At 65.0% G+C, this 13735-nt stretch overlaps 1 protein-coding gene across 2 annotated transcripts in view; it reads left to right on the forward strand.

Moving 5' to 3' along the window:
• Positions 1 to 12470, forward strand: part of SBNO2 (strawberry notch homolog 2) — a 49590-nt gene extending 37120 nt beyond the window's left edge. For both annotated transcript variants that reach the window (XM_028126265.2, XM_028126266.2), the window contains 21 exons: positions 1557 to 1674; positions 1786 to 1891; positions 2250 to 2403; positions 3305 to 3481; positions 4037 to 4134; positions 4825 to 4907; positions 5981 to 6172; positions 6404 to 6573; positions 7177 to 7308; positions 7855 to 7990; positions 8071 to 8183; positions 8282 to 8353; positions 8451 to 8559; positions 8767 to 8841; positions 8925 to 9068; positions 10034 to 10128; positions 10229 to 10321; positions 10449 to 10580; positions 10751 to 10827; positions 10997 to 11187; positions 11268 to 12470. In XM_028126265.2, coding sequence (XP_027982066.1) covers positions 1557 to 1674; positions 1786 to 1891; positions 2250 to 2403; positions 3305 to 3481; positions 4037 to 4134; positions 4825 to 4907; positions 5981 to 6172; positions 6404 to 6573; positions 7177 to 7308; positions 7855 to 7990; positions 8071 to 8183; positions 8282 to 8353; positions 8451 to 8559; positions 8767 to 8841; positions 8925 to 9068; positions 10034 to 10128; positions 10229 to 10321; positions 10449 to 10580; positions 10751 to 10827; positions 10997 to 11187; positions 11268 to 11749 — 2949 coding nt within the window. In that variant the 3' untranslated portion in view covers positions 11750 to 12470. The remainder of the gene's footprint in view (positions 1 to 1556; positions 1675 to 1785; positions 1892 to 2249; positions 2404 to 3304; positions 3482 to 4036; positions 4135 to 4824; positions 4908 to 5980; positions 6173 to 6403; positions 6574 to 7176; positions 7309 to 7854; positions 7991 to 8070; positions 8184 to 8281; positions 8354 to 8450; positions 8560 to 8766; positions 8842 to 8924; positions 9069 to 10033; positions 10129 to 10228; positions 10322 to 10448; positions 10581 to 10750; positions 10828 to 10996; positions 11188 to 11267) is intronic.
• The last annotated feature ends 1265 nt before the right edge of the window (positions 12471 to 13735 follow it).

A 13735-nucleotide genomic window follows, 5' to 3' on the forward strand; every position in this document is an offset into this window, starting at 1 on the left:
GACAGCGTGGGGAGGGGCCCCAAGGGTGGGAAGGTGCCTGTGGCTGTAGGATTGGGGCAAAGAGCGCCTCCAACCCTTCCTCTCCCTCCCCTGCTCCCCCTCCACTTGTCGGGGCTCATTGGGGGTGGGCAGGCCAGGCTGGGGCAGCTAGGGGACAGCTGGGCCAAAGGCCGGGCTGCTGGCGCTGCTGGGGCTGGGGGGGGCTCTACTGACCGGTTGGTCCGTATTGGAATCTGTATGGGCTCCAGGCCCTTCCCGACAGAAAGTCCCAGGATTGGAGGGGTTTCTAGTTTCCCTGGCAGCTTAGAGAAGGTCCCAGCACAAGCAGGACAGTCCAATGTGGGTCGTGTGTTAACTGCGTGTTTATCACACATGTCAGGCTCAGCAGCACCCTGCAAGCAGACTCCATCAGTCTCCCCCAGTGAGACATCAGGTGGGGGTCCACAGCGTTTCCTGGGGTTTTCTGCACTGGTGTTCATCGAGGGTCCTCCCGGCTTCAGACAGCAGGGGACCCTACCCCTTGGTGTGCATGGCTGTCTCTGCACTGCTGCTGGTGCTCTGGGGCAGGGCCTGGCCCTCACTGAAGGGTTCTGGGGGCATCTTCCTGTGCACTGTCCCCAGAGGTTGTCCCCTGTGTACCTTGGCACGTCACTTTTCTCCACCCTGCCAGAGGCCGGGAATGTTTGCTCATCACCGCATGTCATGCCAGCCTGCCCCATCTCAGGGACATGCCGGTGGTTTCCAGCCTCCCTGCTCTAAACAGCCCTGAGTGATGCGGCCCGGCCTGTATGCCCCATCACCCCTTCTCACTTTCCTTGGGCCCGTTCCCAGAACTGGGGTGACTGGCCCCCAGGCCACCCGGCACTCTCCGAAAGTCCCTCTCGCTCCTGGTCCAGTCACAGATCAGAAGAGGGACATTGGCCCTCTGTGTCCTTTCAGTTCATATGGGCAAGTTCCCAGGTGTCCTGTGGCCAGATCCTGCTGTCCTCCAGAGCAGCTCCCACATGCCAGAGAAGGGACCAGAGGCCACTGGCATGGCCTGGGGCAAATGACAGCTTGCAGAACACCCCCACGGCAGCGCTCTGCGGGAGGGCTGTGTGCTTGCCTCTACATTCCTGCTTCTCAGTCTTGTGCTCACAGATCCCCCCGTGAACCTACCCGTACCGTCTGCACGTGAGCACACGTGTGTGTAGTCACGCCCCTGGCTGTTCAAAAAGGTTCATGATCCATACACTTGCCTGCACCCCGCTTCCCCCCACTTCTCTGTCCATGCGGTAGTCTGTTTGCTCAGGATCCTCAGTATGTGCGGGAGGTGACACAGAGAACCCAGCACCTCTCACCCATTTCTCTGTGCTCACTGGTGTGCAGTTCTTAATGCCTTCCCCAAGCCGTTGCCCATCAGGTGTCCGTCAACAGTGGGGGGCGGGGGACACAGGCTGTTTCCCACTTGCTCTGATGGCCACCGGGCACCAAGCTGAGTTCCCCCTGGGGTATCGGGCCAGGGCCTGTGGGGCTGCCTGCCTTCCGGGACAGTCCTTAACCCCTGCCTGCACGAGATCGTGTTTGATGAGTGCCACAAAGCAAAGAACGCCAGCTCCACGAAGATGGGCAAGGCCGTCCTGGATCTGCAGAACAAGCTGCCCCTGGCCAGGGTGGTCTATGCCAGTGCCACAGGTGGGAACGTGGGGGCGGGCTCTGCATGTGGCCGTTGAGTCACTTCTGGGGCTGCGTCCCAGGCCCTGGCCTTGCTGGGTTAGAGGCGCTGACAGCAGCTCCCCACCCCAGGTGCCTCTGAGCCCCGGAACATGATCTACATGAGCCGCCTGGGCATCTGGGGCGATGGTACACCCTTCCGAACCTTCGAGGAGTTTCTGCACGCCATTGAGAAGAGGTGGGTGCCCTTCCCTGCCCAAGACGCGCTGGCAAGGGACCCACAGAGGGCGCTGCTCCTCACACACTGGGGCCCGGCTCCACAACCTGGCCCACGTTCGTCTAGCAACCAGAGGGATCTCATCGTTCTTTGCCTAGTGCTTCCCATCACTCTAGGGGAAGGAGCCCCTCCCCGCTTTTCCTGCGCCCCGCCCCCCTCCTCAGGCGATCAGAGCATGGGGCCTTTGCACATGCTCCCTCCACTCCCTCTGCACTTGGCCCTTCCTCACCCTCAGCTCCTGCTTTCGGCCCCTCCTCAAGTCACTCTGTTGCTGAGTGGGACACAGCACGTGACCGGGCGGCCCTGTCCTTGTCCACAGGGGTGTGGGCGCCATGGAGATTGTGGCTATGGACATGAAGGTCAGCGGCATGTACATCGCTCGCCAGCTCAGCTTCTCCGGCGTCACCTTCCGCATCGAGGAGATCTCACTGGCCCCAGCCTTCGAGCGTGTCTACAACCGTGCGGCCCTGCTGGTAAGCTGGGCGGCCGGTGGGCCGTGACTGCGTGGACGCACGCGTGCGTTTCCCATCGGAATGAGGCTCTCCTCACCTTCAGCATCTGTTCTCGGCGCCACGGGCATTTGTTGGGTCACAGAAAGGAGGAAGCAGCTGGCCCGCCCGTCTGGTCTCTGGTTGGAGACCAGCGTCGTGATCGTGTGGGGAGCTCCTCTGTGGCTGGACTAACGTTGGCGTGTGACCAGGCACCCAGCAAGCCTTCCCACCATGTTAGGAGCTCATTGTTCCCAGAGCTTGGGGCAGGTTTCGGCGTCCACGTCTCTGTGCCTGTGGCTTGGCCTCACCTTTGCTATTCCTGCGTGTGGATGGGCTCCCTTGTTCTCGCCGTCAGGTCCCCTACCTGGGACAGGCCCTGAGCGTCAGCCCTGACAGTGCTGTAGATGGTTTTCTTAGTTCAAACCGAAGGAGGGCCATCTCCGCACGCCGCGGGGTTGTTCTCTGTGCTGGTCCTACCCCCTTGATGCCGGGAGCACCCCCGTTGTGAATGCTACAGTTGTCCCCCGACGTGGCCCTGGGCCCCTGGGGCAGGGGTACCCCAGGTGAGCCGCCGTGGTCTGCAGTATCAAGGGCCCAGGGGCTGCTGGCAGATGGCGGTCACTGCGGATGTCCGCACCCCTTTCTGAAAGCAGCGTCCACTCCCCTGTGCTGCGTGAGCATGCCACCTTCACCGTGGCCCTGCCAGCATCACACATTTCGGCTTGTTAACACTTACTGTCAGGTATCAGCAGTGCCTCTGTGTTGCTCAGCTTCCGATCCCTGCACCCCTGGCCATGGATTTCAGCCGGTGGGGGCTGGCGGTCCGGGGTGGGAGTTGGGTGGCCGTGGGCAGCAGCAGGCTCAGCCGGGCATGTCGTTGCAGTGGGCCGAGGCCCTGGGCGTGTTCCAGCAGGCAGCCGACTGGATTGGTCTCGAGTCTCGCAAGTCCCTGTGGGGTCAGTTCTGGTCAGCTCACCAGCGTTTCTTCAAGTATCTCTGCGTTGCTGCCAAAGTGCACCGGCTGGTGGAGCTGGCCCGAGAGGAGCTGGCCCAGGACAAGGTGAGCTGGGAGACGCAGTGGCTGGACCTGCAGGGCTGCCTGGACGCTCTGCCCCGGTCCGTTCGAGAGCTTTGCGGTTACGCCAGGACCCCTGCACCCTCGTGTGTCTGCCTGAGCCTATGAGGACAGGGTGTGGCACCGGTGATGCCGAGGCCCAGAAGGTTCTGGTCCTGCCTGACCCAGCTCCCCTGAAGCAGGTGACAGGCATGGCCTTGCCCCCGGTTCTTCATGTCCAGACCGGCCTGGCGAGTCCCCAGAAAGAACTGGGCAGGAGCCAGGGCAGAGAATAAGGGAGAGGGTCCAGGAGGGCTGAGGGCGGCTGTCCGCTGCTGTATGGAGTTCTAGGGTGGATCTGGGTGTGCTGGGGGCCTGGTGGCCTGCAGGACAGAAGGGGTGGAAAGAGAGAAACTGAGGCCAACTCTGGGTTTCTGACTACCAGGGGCTGGGCTTGGGAGCCTGGGGTTTCCCTATAGGCCCCTCTGGGGCCATGCTCCAGAGATGGCTGGCGGGGGTCCCAGAGCGCAGCTCACCTGTGCTCCCCCATCCCCCCCCAAGTGTGTGGTCATCGGGCTGCAGTCCACAGGCGAGGCTCGGACCCGGGAGGTGCTGGACGAGAAGGATGGGCAGCTCGACTGCTTTGTCTCCGCTGCTGAGTGAGTGATGCTCACAGCCCCCCAGGGTGGGTGGTGCAGCCACTCCTGGGTCAGCCCCCCCCCACTCCCCCCACGTGACAGCCCGTGTCTTGTGACCCCAGCCGTGGGAGCCTAGGTGTGCATCTGCTCAGACACCAGCCCCAGCCCCCAGAGACTATGGGCCACGCTGCAGTTTTAAAACCAGAAAGATTAGCCACGGGTGGACCCCAGGGCTCAGGGTGCTGGCAGAGGGACCCGGGATTTCAGCACGAGGCTTCCAGGTGCCCACCCCCCACAGTGGGTGTGGCGCTGTTTCAGGGACTGCACAGATGTTGGGGTCCCCGAAGCAGCAGGCCTCCCTTCCTGGGTCTGGGAAGGCCTCCTGGGCCCAGCATCCCTCAGAGGTGGTGAGCCTCTGCAGGCAGAGCCCCTTGATGGCTGGAAGGAGGGAGCCTCACCCCGGCCCCCGCCCCACACTCAGGCCTTCCCAGTAAAACTGTGCCCCTGCAGCCTCGGACCCTTCGCCCCCATATCCCCCTCCTCCACAGTCTGCACAGCTGCCTCCCTGCCCCTGCCTGCCTTCTCTGGACCCCGGGCACTGGGTGCCCCCCCGCAGAGCTAGCCCCAACATGGGCCGACGCTACTCCGCGTCTCCCGCTGGATAGCATGACCCTCCTTGCGGTGGGAATAAATTCTGCTTTTTGCTTTCAGGGGTGTCTTTCTGTCACTAATTCAGAAGCACTTTCCTTCAACCAAAAGAAAGCGCGAGAGAGGAGCAGGCAGTAAGAGAAAACGTAAGCCCCCCCGCCCCCCCCCTGCCGGCCTCTGACCCCTGACCCATGCATAGCCTGGCTTATGGCCCTGCCAGGTTTCCCTCCGGCCTGGCTCCTGTCTGAGCAGCCACCCCTCTCTGCTGCTTGCTGCGCAGCCTGCCGGGCTGGGGGCTTCTGTCTCCCTGCAGGCCTGACTCGTGACACCCACCCCATCTGTCCAGGGGAGGACAGGCACAGAGGCAGCTCAGCGCAGCTTCCCGAGAGAGAGACCCGGGCGGGCAGCAGCCTCTAGGCTGCACTGCGTGTGTAGGAGACACAGATCCCTGCAGGGCCAAGTTAGCAAGAGGCAAGAAGCCAGTGCTGCAAGCTGGTGTGCTTAGCTCGTCCTCAGGCAGCAACACCCCGTGGCCTCCAGCATCACCCCCAGATGGGGACAGGGTCAGGGGAGCTTAAGATTCCAGTACACAGCCTCGTGCTTCCTTGGTGGAAGCCAGCCCTGCGGCTAAACCATGCCGGCTGCGTGGGACACGATGGGGCTCGTGAAGAGCGTCGCAGGATGGGGAGGTTATCCTCCTTCCGGCAGAGGCTGAGCATCAGCTCATCATGGGAAGTGAGGCTTAGAGAGGGCAAGCAACTCACCTGAGGTCACACAGCCAGACCTGGGGGATACAGTCCCCCTCTCGCCTCCCAGGACCAGCCTCTGGGGCATCCTAGACTGTGGCAGGGCGCGTAAGGTACTTGGACCACCATCCTCTTGGGACCTGGACGCATCCTCTGGCCAGCCCGCCCAGGCTAGCCTTGTGAACAAGGGCAGGCATGTGGCCTTCCCAGGCACCAGCCAAGAATAAACTGACGTGTTAGGAAATCGGAGGCGGATGTTAAAAACTGCCCTTTTCCACCATGCCCTGGTGCACAGCAGGGCCCAGGAGGGCAGCCCAAAGCTGGACAGACCAGAGGCTCAGGCTGCTAGCGTCCCAGCACATGGTGCCTGGCCCCGGATGGCCCCCTTCCCCACGTGGGGAGTCACCATGAGCTGGGCCCCTTGGGAGGGAGGAGCGGGCCGGGCCTCAGTGAGCCTGGTTGTCTGTGCGCAGGGCGGCCACGGGGCCGCGGGGTCAAGGCGCCCAGGCTGGCATGCGAGGCGGCAGGCGTGATCCGCATCAGTGACGACAGCAGCACGGAGTCAGACGCTGGCCTGGATAGTGACTTCCACTCCTCCCCCGAGTCCGTGCTAGACGACGACGTGGTCATCTTGGATGCTGTCGGGCTGCCGGCCGATGACCGCGGTAAGGGTCACATGGGGGAGACGGGCTCAGAGAGCCATCAGGGCCATGCTGCTGGTCAGAGGCAGAGCGGGTTCACGCCAGCGGTCTGGGGTGAGGGAGAACATTCCGGACCCCTACCCCTCCCGTGCACCAGCTGTGCCCCACCCCCCCAGGGACCCCCTTGTCCACTGCTACGAGCAGGGCTGTGGGCAGGTGGGCCGGCTGGTGCCCCCTGACCCTCCGGCCCTGCAGGGCCCCTGTGCCCCCTGCAGCGGGACCCACACGGCCCCGGCATCCTGGAGCGTGTTGAGCGGCTAAAGCAGGACCTGCTGGCCAAGGTGCGAGTGCTGGCCCGGGAGCTGCCCGTTAACACTCTGGATGAGCTCATCGACCAGCTTGGGGGTCCGGAGCGAGTGGCCGAGGTGAGCTCCTTGGGGGCCCCCACCCAGATGCAGGCTCTGAGCCTCCCTGGTGGCCACCCCAAGTCCCCACCCTGCACAGTGCAGTGGGCTTGGGGTGGGGAGGACCCAGGGTCCAGCATCCATCGTCCAGCCTGCGTAGCCGGACGACTGTCCTCCCTCAGCCATGGACACCCAACCCCCTGCTCCCCAGCCCAGCTCTGCACCCACCTTCCCCACACACCCTCATGTGCCCCTGGGCCTCTGGGGGCGCTCCTGGGTCCCAGGCCTGTCCCCCTGTGTCCCCTCCCTGTCCTCTCCAGCTGCACGACTGGACCCTTTCCTGGGATGTCCGGTGGTGACAACCCAGGTTTGTTTTTGCCCCAGGCAGCCGTTTTACAATAGAAGACTTAGGGTGGAGTGAAAATCCTGCTGTCTGCCCCATGGGCAGCCGGGGCCCGGGGCCCGGGGCGGAGGCTGTGTCCTGGCCCAGGGTCCGAAGCCCCCCTAACACACACACTCAGGAGCCGCGGGGGCACAGGTGGGGAGGCAGGGAAACAGGCCTGCAGGGACCAGTCCCTGCATGGCCTCACCAGCTGGCTTCCATTCCCTCTCCCCCAACCCCAGATGACTGGCAGGAAGGGCCGCGTGGTGTCCAGGCCCGACGGGACAGTGGCCTTCGAGTCTCGGGCAGAGCAAGGCCTCTCCATCGACCATGTGAACCTCAGGGAGAAGGAGCGCTTCATGAGTGGGGAGAAGGTGGGGGCCATGGAGGTGGGGCCTGGAGGGCCTGGGGGGCCCGGGGAATGGGCTCTGTCAACAGGTGTCCCCCCGGTGTCGGGGGGAGCCTGTGAGGACCCTGGGGGGCCCGGGAGGTGCGGGGTTCCTGAGGGGCTGGCCCCAGGACCAGAGTACTGCAGCCCCTGCTGGGTCCATGTATATCGTGCACGTGCGTGTGTGGTTGTGACTGTGGGTATGTGTGGGTGTGCATGTGCGTGTGCGCCTGACCGGGGCCCCCACAGGTCGCCCTGGCCGTCCCAGCCTTCAGGCACTGTCACCTGTGCCGTCACTGCCCGGTGGCTTCTCTGAGACCCCCACTTGAAACTCCTGGGAAAGCTGCGGTGGGCAGGGCAGGCTGCTCTGCTCCGTCCAGGGGCGGCCGGGAGTGGCCCAGACTCCATTCTCAGCCCACATGGGCTCCCCCATGGGCACACACGTCAGCCTCTGTGTGGGTTGCCCTGAACGAGCCCCGGTGGTCCAGGCGAGGTCTGCAGGGCACAGACTGTCCCGTCCGCATCCCCCCAGCTCGTGGCGATCATCTCCGAGGCCTCCAGCTCCGGCATCTCCCTCCAAGCTGACCGCCGCGTCCAGAACCAGCGGCGCCGGGTCCATATGACGCTCGAGCTGCCCTGGAGCGCTGACCGTGCCATCCAGCAGTTTGGTGAGCCCCAGCCCAGGCCGCCCTGCCCCGGGCCTCCCCGCCCTGTGCCGCTGGTCCCTGAGAGCCCTCTCTGCCTTTAGGCCGGACCCACAGGTCCAACCAGGTCTCTGCCCCTGAATACGTCTTCCTCATCTCCGAGCTGGCTGGGGAGCGCAGGTTTGCCTCCATTGTTGCGAAACGGCTGGAGAGCCTGGTGAGTGGGTGGGCGACTCCCAGAGGGAGGGCTGCGGCGGGACAGCGGGAGGGGCAGGGGCAGCTCGTGACAGCCTTCCCCACCCCCACCCCGAGCAGGGGGCTCTGACCCATGGGGACCGCCGCGCTACTGAGTCCCGTGACCTGAGCAAGTACAACTTTGAGAACAAGGTACCTGGGGAGGGCCGGGGGCAGCAGGGGACATGTCCCATGCCCAGGCCAGCCTCTGACTCGGGCCCTCCTGACCCCCCCTCACCCCTCCACTCAGTACGGCGCCCGGGCCCTCAGCTGTGTCCTCACCACCATCCTGAGCCAGACTGAGAACAAGGTGCCACTGCCCCAGGGCTACCCCGGAGGAGATGCCGCCTTTTTCCGGGGTGAGCTGGGGGCAAGTGAGGGTCTCTGGGGTGTGGGGCAGCTTGGCCCTGAGCTCTTTGGAGCACTGGAATTGGCAGACTGGATTTGTGTCCAAGGACTCCTCCCGCACACATTTACCGAGGGGGCACCCGCGGCAAGGAGGACCCCGGGCTGGCTGGGGAGGGAGGTGGGTGAGTAGCACGCATTTGGGGCCCTCCCTCCCACAGACATGAAGCAGGGCCTGCTGTCCGTTGGCATTGGTGGGCGCGAGTCCAGGTCCGGCTGTCTGGATGTGGAGAAGGGTGAGTCCTGCACGCAGCCCCCCAGCGGGAAGGCCCCCACACCTCCTGACACGGCCTGAGCCCCCTCCCCACCTGCCCACCAGACTGCTCCATCACCAAGTTCCTGAACCGCATTCTGGGGCTAGAGGTGCACAAGCAGAACGCGCTGTTCCAGTACTTCTCGGACACCTTCGACCACCTCATCGAGATGGACAAGAAGGAGGGCAAATATGACATGGGCATCCTGGGTGAGGGCCGCAGTGGGGGCGGCATCCACCCCACCCCACCCCCCGCCCCAGGCAGAGCAGGGAGCGGCCCTGGCAGTATTGCGCCTGTCCCAGCGCCACCCTCCTCTCAGACGGAGAGACTGAGGCCGTGCAGGGCAGTCCCCAGCTCCATACGCCACCCGGAGGGCCTTGGAGGTACAGGACTTGAGGTGTCATGAAGATGCCAGGGAAAGGGAGTGCTACTGCAGCCGAGCGCTGTCCTGTGCTGGGGGACCACAGGGCCCCCTTCTTGGGTGTCCCCCAAGGACTGGGGAGTTTTATTTAGATGGGAGGCATGTATTGGCATGCTTCGTGTGATGGTGGTAAGCCTGACACGTTTGCTCTCATTGCCCCACAAGCCACGTCCTCGCCAAGAACAGCAGGGGCCCAGAGGCTTCAAACTCTCCTGAGAGGCCAGAGTCAGTATTTTCAGCTTTGGGGCCCAGTCTCTTGAGTGTTCAACTTGTGTGAAAGCACACACTATTGGAAAATGAATGGCTGGGGCCATGTGCCAATAAAACTTTATTCATAAAATCAGTGGCGGGTAGAGTTTGCTGGCTCTTACATAACCACCCCACAACAGCCATGCAGAGCAGACTGTATGTTGTCTGTAGTTACACCGAGTGTGAGTATCCAGCAGGTGCTGGGGGAAGGGGGTGTTGGACCCCAGGCTACCACTGGAGGGGCCGCTTGCCATCCAGGATGCCGGGTAGGGTTGGGTCCAGGCCTCTCTGCTGGGGGAACCCTCCACTGTGCTCCCTGGTGGGCATCTCTGGGTGTACCCGAGAACTTGGGATTGACAGCCCCCAAAGCCCAGAGCCTGGAGCCTGCTGAGCCACACAGGGCCTCAGGGCATGCTGAGACCCACCGAGCCAGGACCCCGGGGGCGGGGCGGGGCGCAGGCGGGAGGGTCTCACCCCCGCATGTCCTTTCCATGTCCTCCACAGACCTGGCTCCAGGCATCGACGAGATCTATGAGGAGAGCCAGCAGGTTTTCCTGGCCCCCGGGCACCCACAGGATGGGCAGGTGGTCTTCTACAAGGTGAGGAGACACAGACCCGCCCAGCGCATGCAGGCCGGGCCCCACCGCCGGGCCCCACCGCCGGGCCCCTCGGCTGCTCTAAGCCCTCGTGCTCTTGCAGATCAGTGTGGACCGCGGCCTGAAGTGGGACGAGGCTTATGCCAGGTCGCTGGAGCTGACGGGCACCAACGATGGCTTCTACCTCTCCTTAAAGGTGGGCGGCTGCGTGGCCGCCCGGGTCCCCAGGGGCAAGACCCCGGCGGAGGGGAGCGGGCAGGGGAGGGGCAGGGGAAGGAGGGCAGCAGCCCCCACCTCCCCGCCTCATGCGAATGCCTTCCCAGGTTCGGGGCAACAAGCTGAGCTGCCTCCTGGCCGAGCAGAACCGCGGCAAGCACTTCACCGTGTACAAGCCTAACGTGGGTCGGCAGAGCCAGCTGGAGACTTTCGACAGCCTGTGCCGGAAGTTCCGCCGGGTACGCGTGGGGCTGAGGGGTCTGGGTGCGGCCGTGGCGCCCGGCGCCTCTTGCTCCGGGTGCCCCTGGCGGGCCCTGCGTGTGCGGGTCCCCTGGCAGCCGGGGGCGCCGAGCACTGGGGGGCGTGGCGGCCGGCGGGGGCAGGTGGTCACGTGGCTGCGTGTCCCCAGGTGACGGCGGAGGAGGCCAGGGAGCACTGGGAAAACAGCTACGCCTTGTCGCTGACGCACTGCAGCCACACTGCGTGGTGAGGGCCAGGGTGGGACCGGGCGGGGTGCCCTCCCCACAGAGCAGCTGTACGCGGGGGGGGGGGGGGGGGGGGCGCAGGAGGGGGCGTGTCCGGGACTCCCGCGAGGAGCGCGGCGGGGCGCGGCGGCGCTTCCGGTCTGAGCCTGGCCTCCCCGCGCGCGGCGCAGGAACCGCCACTGCCGGCTGGTGCAGGAGGGCAAGGACTGCGCGCAGGGCCTACGGCTGCGCCACCACTACATGCTGTGCGGGGCCCTGCTGCGCGTGTGGGGCCGCATCGCCGCCGTCATGGCCGACGTCACCAGCAGCAGCTACCTGCAGATCGTGCGCCTCAAGACCAAGGACAAGAAGAAGCAAGTCGGTGAGCGCGCGGGCACGCCGACGGGGGTGGGGGCGGTGGGCACCGCCGCGGGGCCCCTGACCGTCCGTCCCGGCCCCCAGGCATCAAGATCCCCGAGGGCTGCGTGCGCCGTGTGCTGCAGGAGCTGCAGCTCATGGATGCGGACGTCAAGCGCAAGAACGCGCGGTGCCGGGGCTTCCCCGCGCCCCTGCCCACCCTGCGCCCGCTCGCGCTGCCCTGCGGCCCCGGCGAGGTCCTGGACCTCACTTACAGCCCGCCGGCCCAGGCCTTCCCGCCGCCCTCGCCCTTTGCCTTCCCGCCCCCGCCCCCGGACCCCGCGCCTGCCCCGAGTGGCCTGCCGCTGGGCGCCCCGGACACTGCAGCGGACCCCGCGGCCCTGGCGCACCAGGGCCGCGACATCAACTTCAAGGAGGTGTTGGAGGACATGCTGCGCTCCCTCAACGCCGGGCCGCCCACCGTTCCCCCTGGGCCGGGCGCAGGGGCAGCAGGGGCGCCCAGTGGGGGCGGGGGCCCTGAGCGGCAGAGCGTCATCCAGTTCGGCCCCCCCTTTCCAAACTCCTAGGGCCGGCAAGCGACCGGCAGCCGGTGTCCAAGAGGAAGCTTAGTTATCTGCAATACGCACCACGTCCACAGGGACTCTCCTACCCACGTGGGTGGTAGCGGGGCCAGGCTCCCCCGCTGACTACCAGAGAGGGGGGCTGCGGTGCCCCTCCTCCAGTTCCGGAGGCCTCCTCTGCAGTGCCTTCCCTGCCGGCGGCTGGGCAGACCCCTCAAGATGCTGCCCGCCCTTCCGGGCTCTCCGAGGCAGTGCAGGTCCCACTCAGGATGACTCGGGGTCTAGGCGTGGGCAGGGCCTGGGGATGGGGATGGGGGGCCCACCCTCCCTGTGCCTCTGTCCTCTCCTGCCCCCCCCAGGCCTAGGCAGGGGCTCCCCAACCCACCTCACCCCACCCACCTTACAGGGCCTGGTCTGACCGGAACCCCTGAAATCCACAAAACTGGGTGGCCCCAAGAGCTGGAAACTCAGGAAACCCCAGGTGCTCAGGGCCCTGCCTTCTCTGGGGGGCTCCATGGGACAGACCCCACCCCCCCCATTAATATATGCAATTCTTTCCCACTCTGTTTGCTCCCTAAATTATTGCCCGGCCACCTCTCCCAGGCCCCAGAATCTGCCGTGGAGCTGGCGGTGTGGACGGGCCCCCTGGTTTCTATGTGTATTTATAATGAATTCAAGTGTACATATGTAAAGAGATCTTTTTTTAAATATATGTGCCTTTTCACTACTTCCCAGATTGTCTGCTTTTCCAGCCTGCAGAGACAGCGGGGAGGGGAGGGGGGCCGCGGCATGCCTCCTCCAGGAGCATAGCCGATGCCCGCAGTGACCCCAGTCGGGGGCGGATGAGGTGGCTGTCGCCTGTGGCCTCAGGGCAGCCAGGGTGGGTGAGGCCAGCCCACTCCTCTCCCAGACCCATGTGAGGCCAAGGCCTGTGCTAAGGACGAGGGCCAGGCTGGAGGAGGCAGGTCCCCCAGGGGCCGCTGTCTGCTGTCATCCTGTCAGCAGCGTGGCAGGCTGGCTGCTTCCAGACTAGCCATGCCAGGCTACGGGGGCTTGGACCGGACGCTGGTCGCCTCTTGCCTGCTAGAGACACAAACCCCGCCCCGGGACGCTCCCGGTGGTGCGCTGGGACCAGTTCCTCCCATCGCTGGTGTGCGCAGCTGCGGTCCCCGTTTTGGTTTTTTTCCCAAGGTTGCCTCAGGCAGGTGGGGTAGCCCAGGTGCAGGGGGGCCCAGGAGCTGGACCCTTCCTGGAAGCCGCAGGGAGCATACTTGGGTCTGGCCCTGAAGTTAGAAGAGTCTGTCACCCGCCAGAACGTGGACAAGTGAGGAGCCAGGAGACCCTAGGGGAAGCAGCTTAGGGTGGCTGGGGTTGCTCTCAACCTGGTTATTCCAATTTTCCAGCCCCGCCCCTGTGCTACTGACCTTTACTGGAGGTACTGGAAATTGGGGGGTGGGTGCGTAGGCAGGGCAGGCTCAGTCGGTCTCCAGCCATGCCATTTCCCCACCCCCTCGCCAGGAGGCTCACAGCCTCCCAGGCCCCCCAGAACAGGGACAGGGGCCCATCCGAAGGACCCTCCTGGCCTCAGGCCATTTCCCCACCCCTCCTGGGGCGAGGGGGTGTAGACAACACTCCCCTGCTTCTGCCAGATGAGGCCCCGTGGGCGGGCCTAAGTGCCCTGACTCAATGTCCAACAATGAGGCCAGTGTGCCCGGCACGGCTCTGTGCCCAGACCAGCTTGGCCTGATGCTCAGCCCCAGGTGCCCCGCTCCCCCAGTAGGCAGAGCCACAAGGCCCAGGCCCCCTGACCTTCCCCTCGAGGCACTGGGGAAGACTAGCCCCAACCAGGCCCTGAACAGCTGTCTCCTCGCAGGTTAACACCCTGGGCCAGGAGTAGAAGCCAGTAAATCCTATTACCTCCTCCAGGATCTGCTCTGCCTGCCCTCAGTGGGTGGGGCTGCTGAGGTCAGCAGTGAGGCCTCAGGACAGACA

The sequence above is a fragment of the Eumetopias jubatus genome, unplaced genomic scaffold (genome assembly GCF_037043125.1).
Source record: "Eumetopias jubatus isolate StellerSeaLion01/CBP00866 unplaced genomic scaffold, mEumJub1_p1.0 scaffold_1, whole genome shotgun sequence".
NCBI lineage: Eukaryota > Metazoa > Chordata > Mammalia > Carnivora > Otariidae > Eumetopias > Eumetopias jubatus.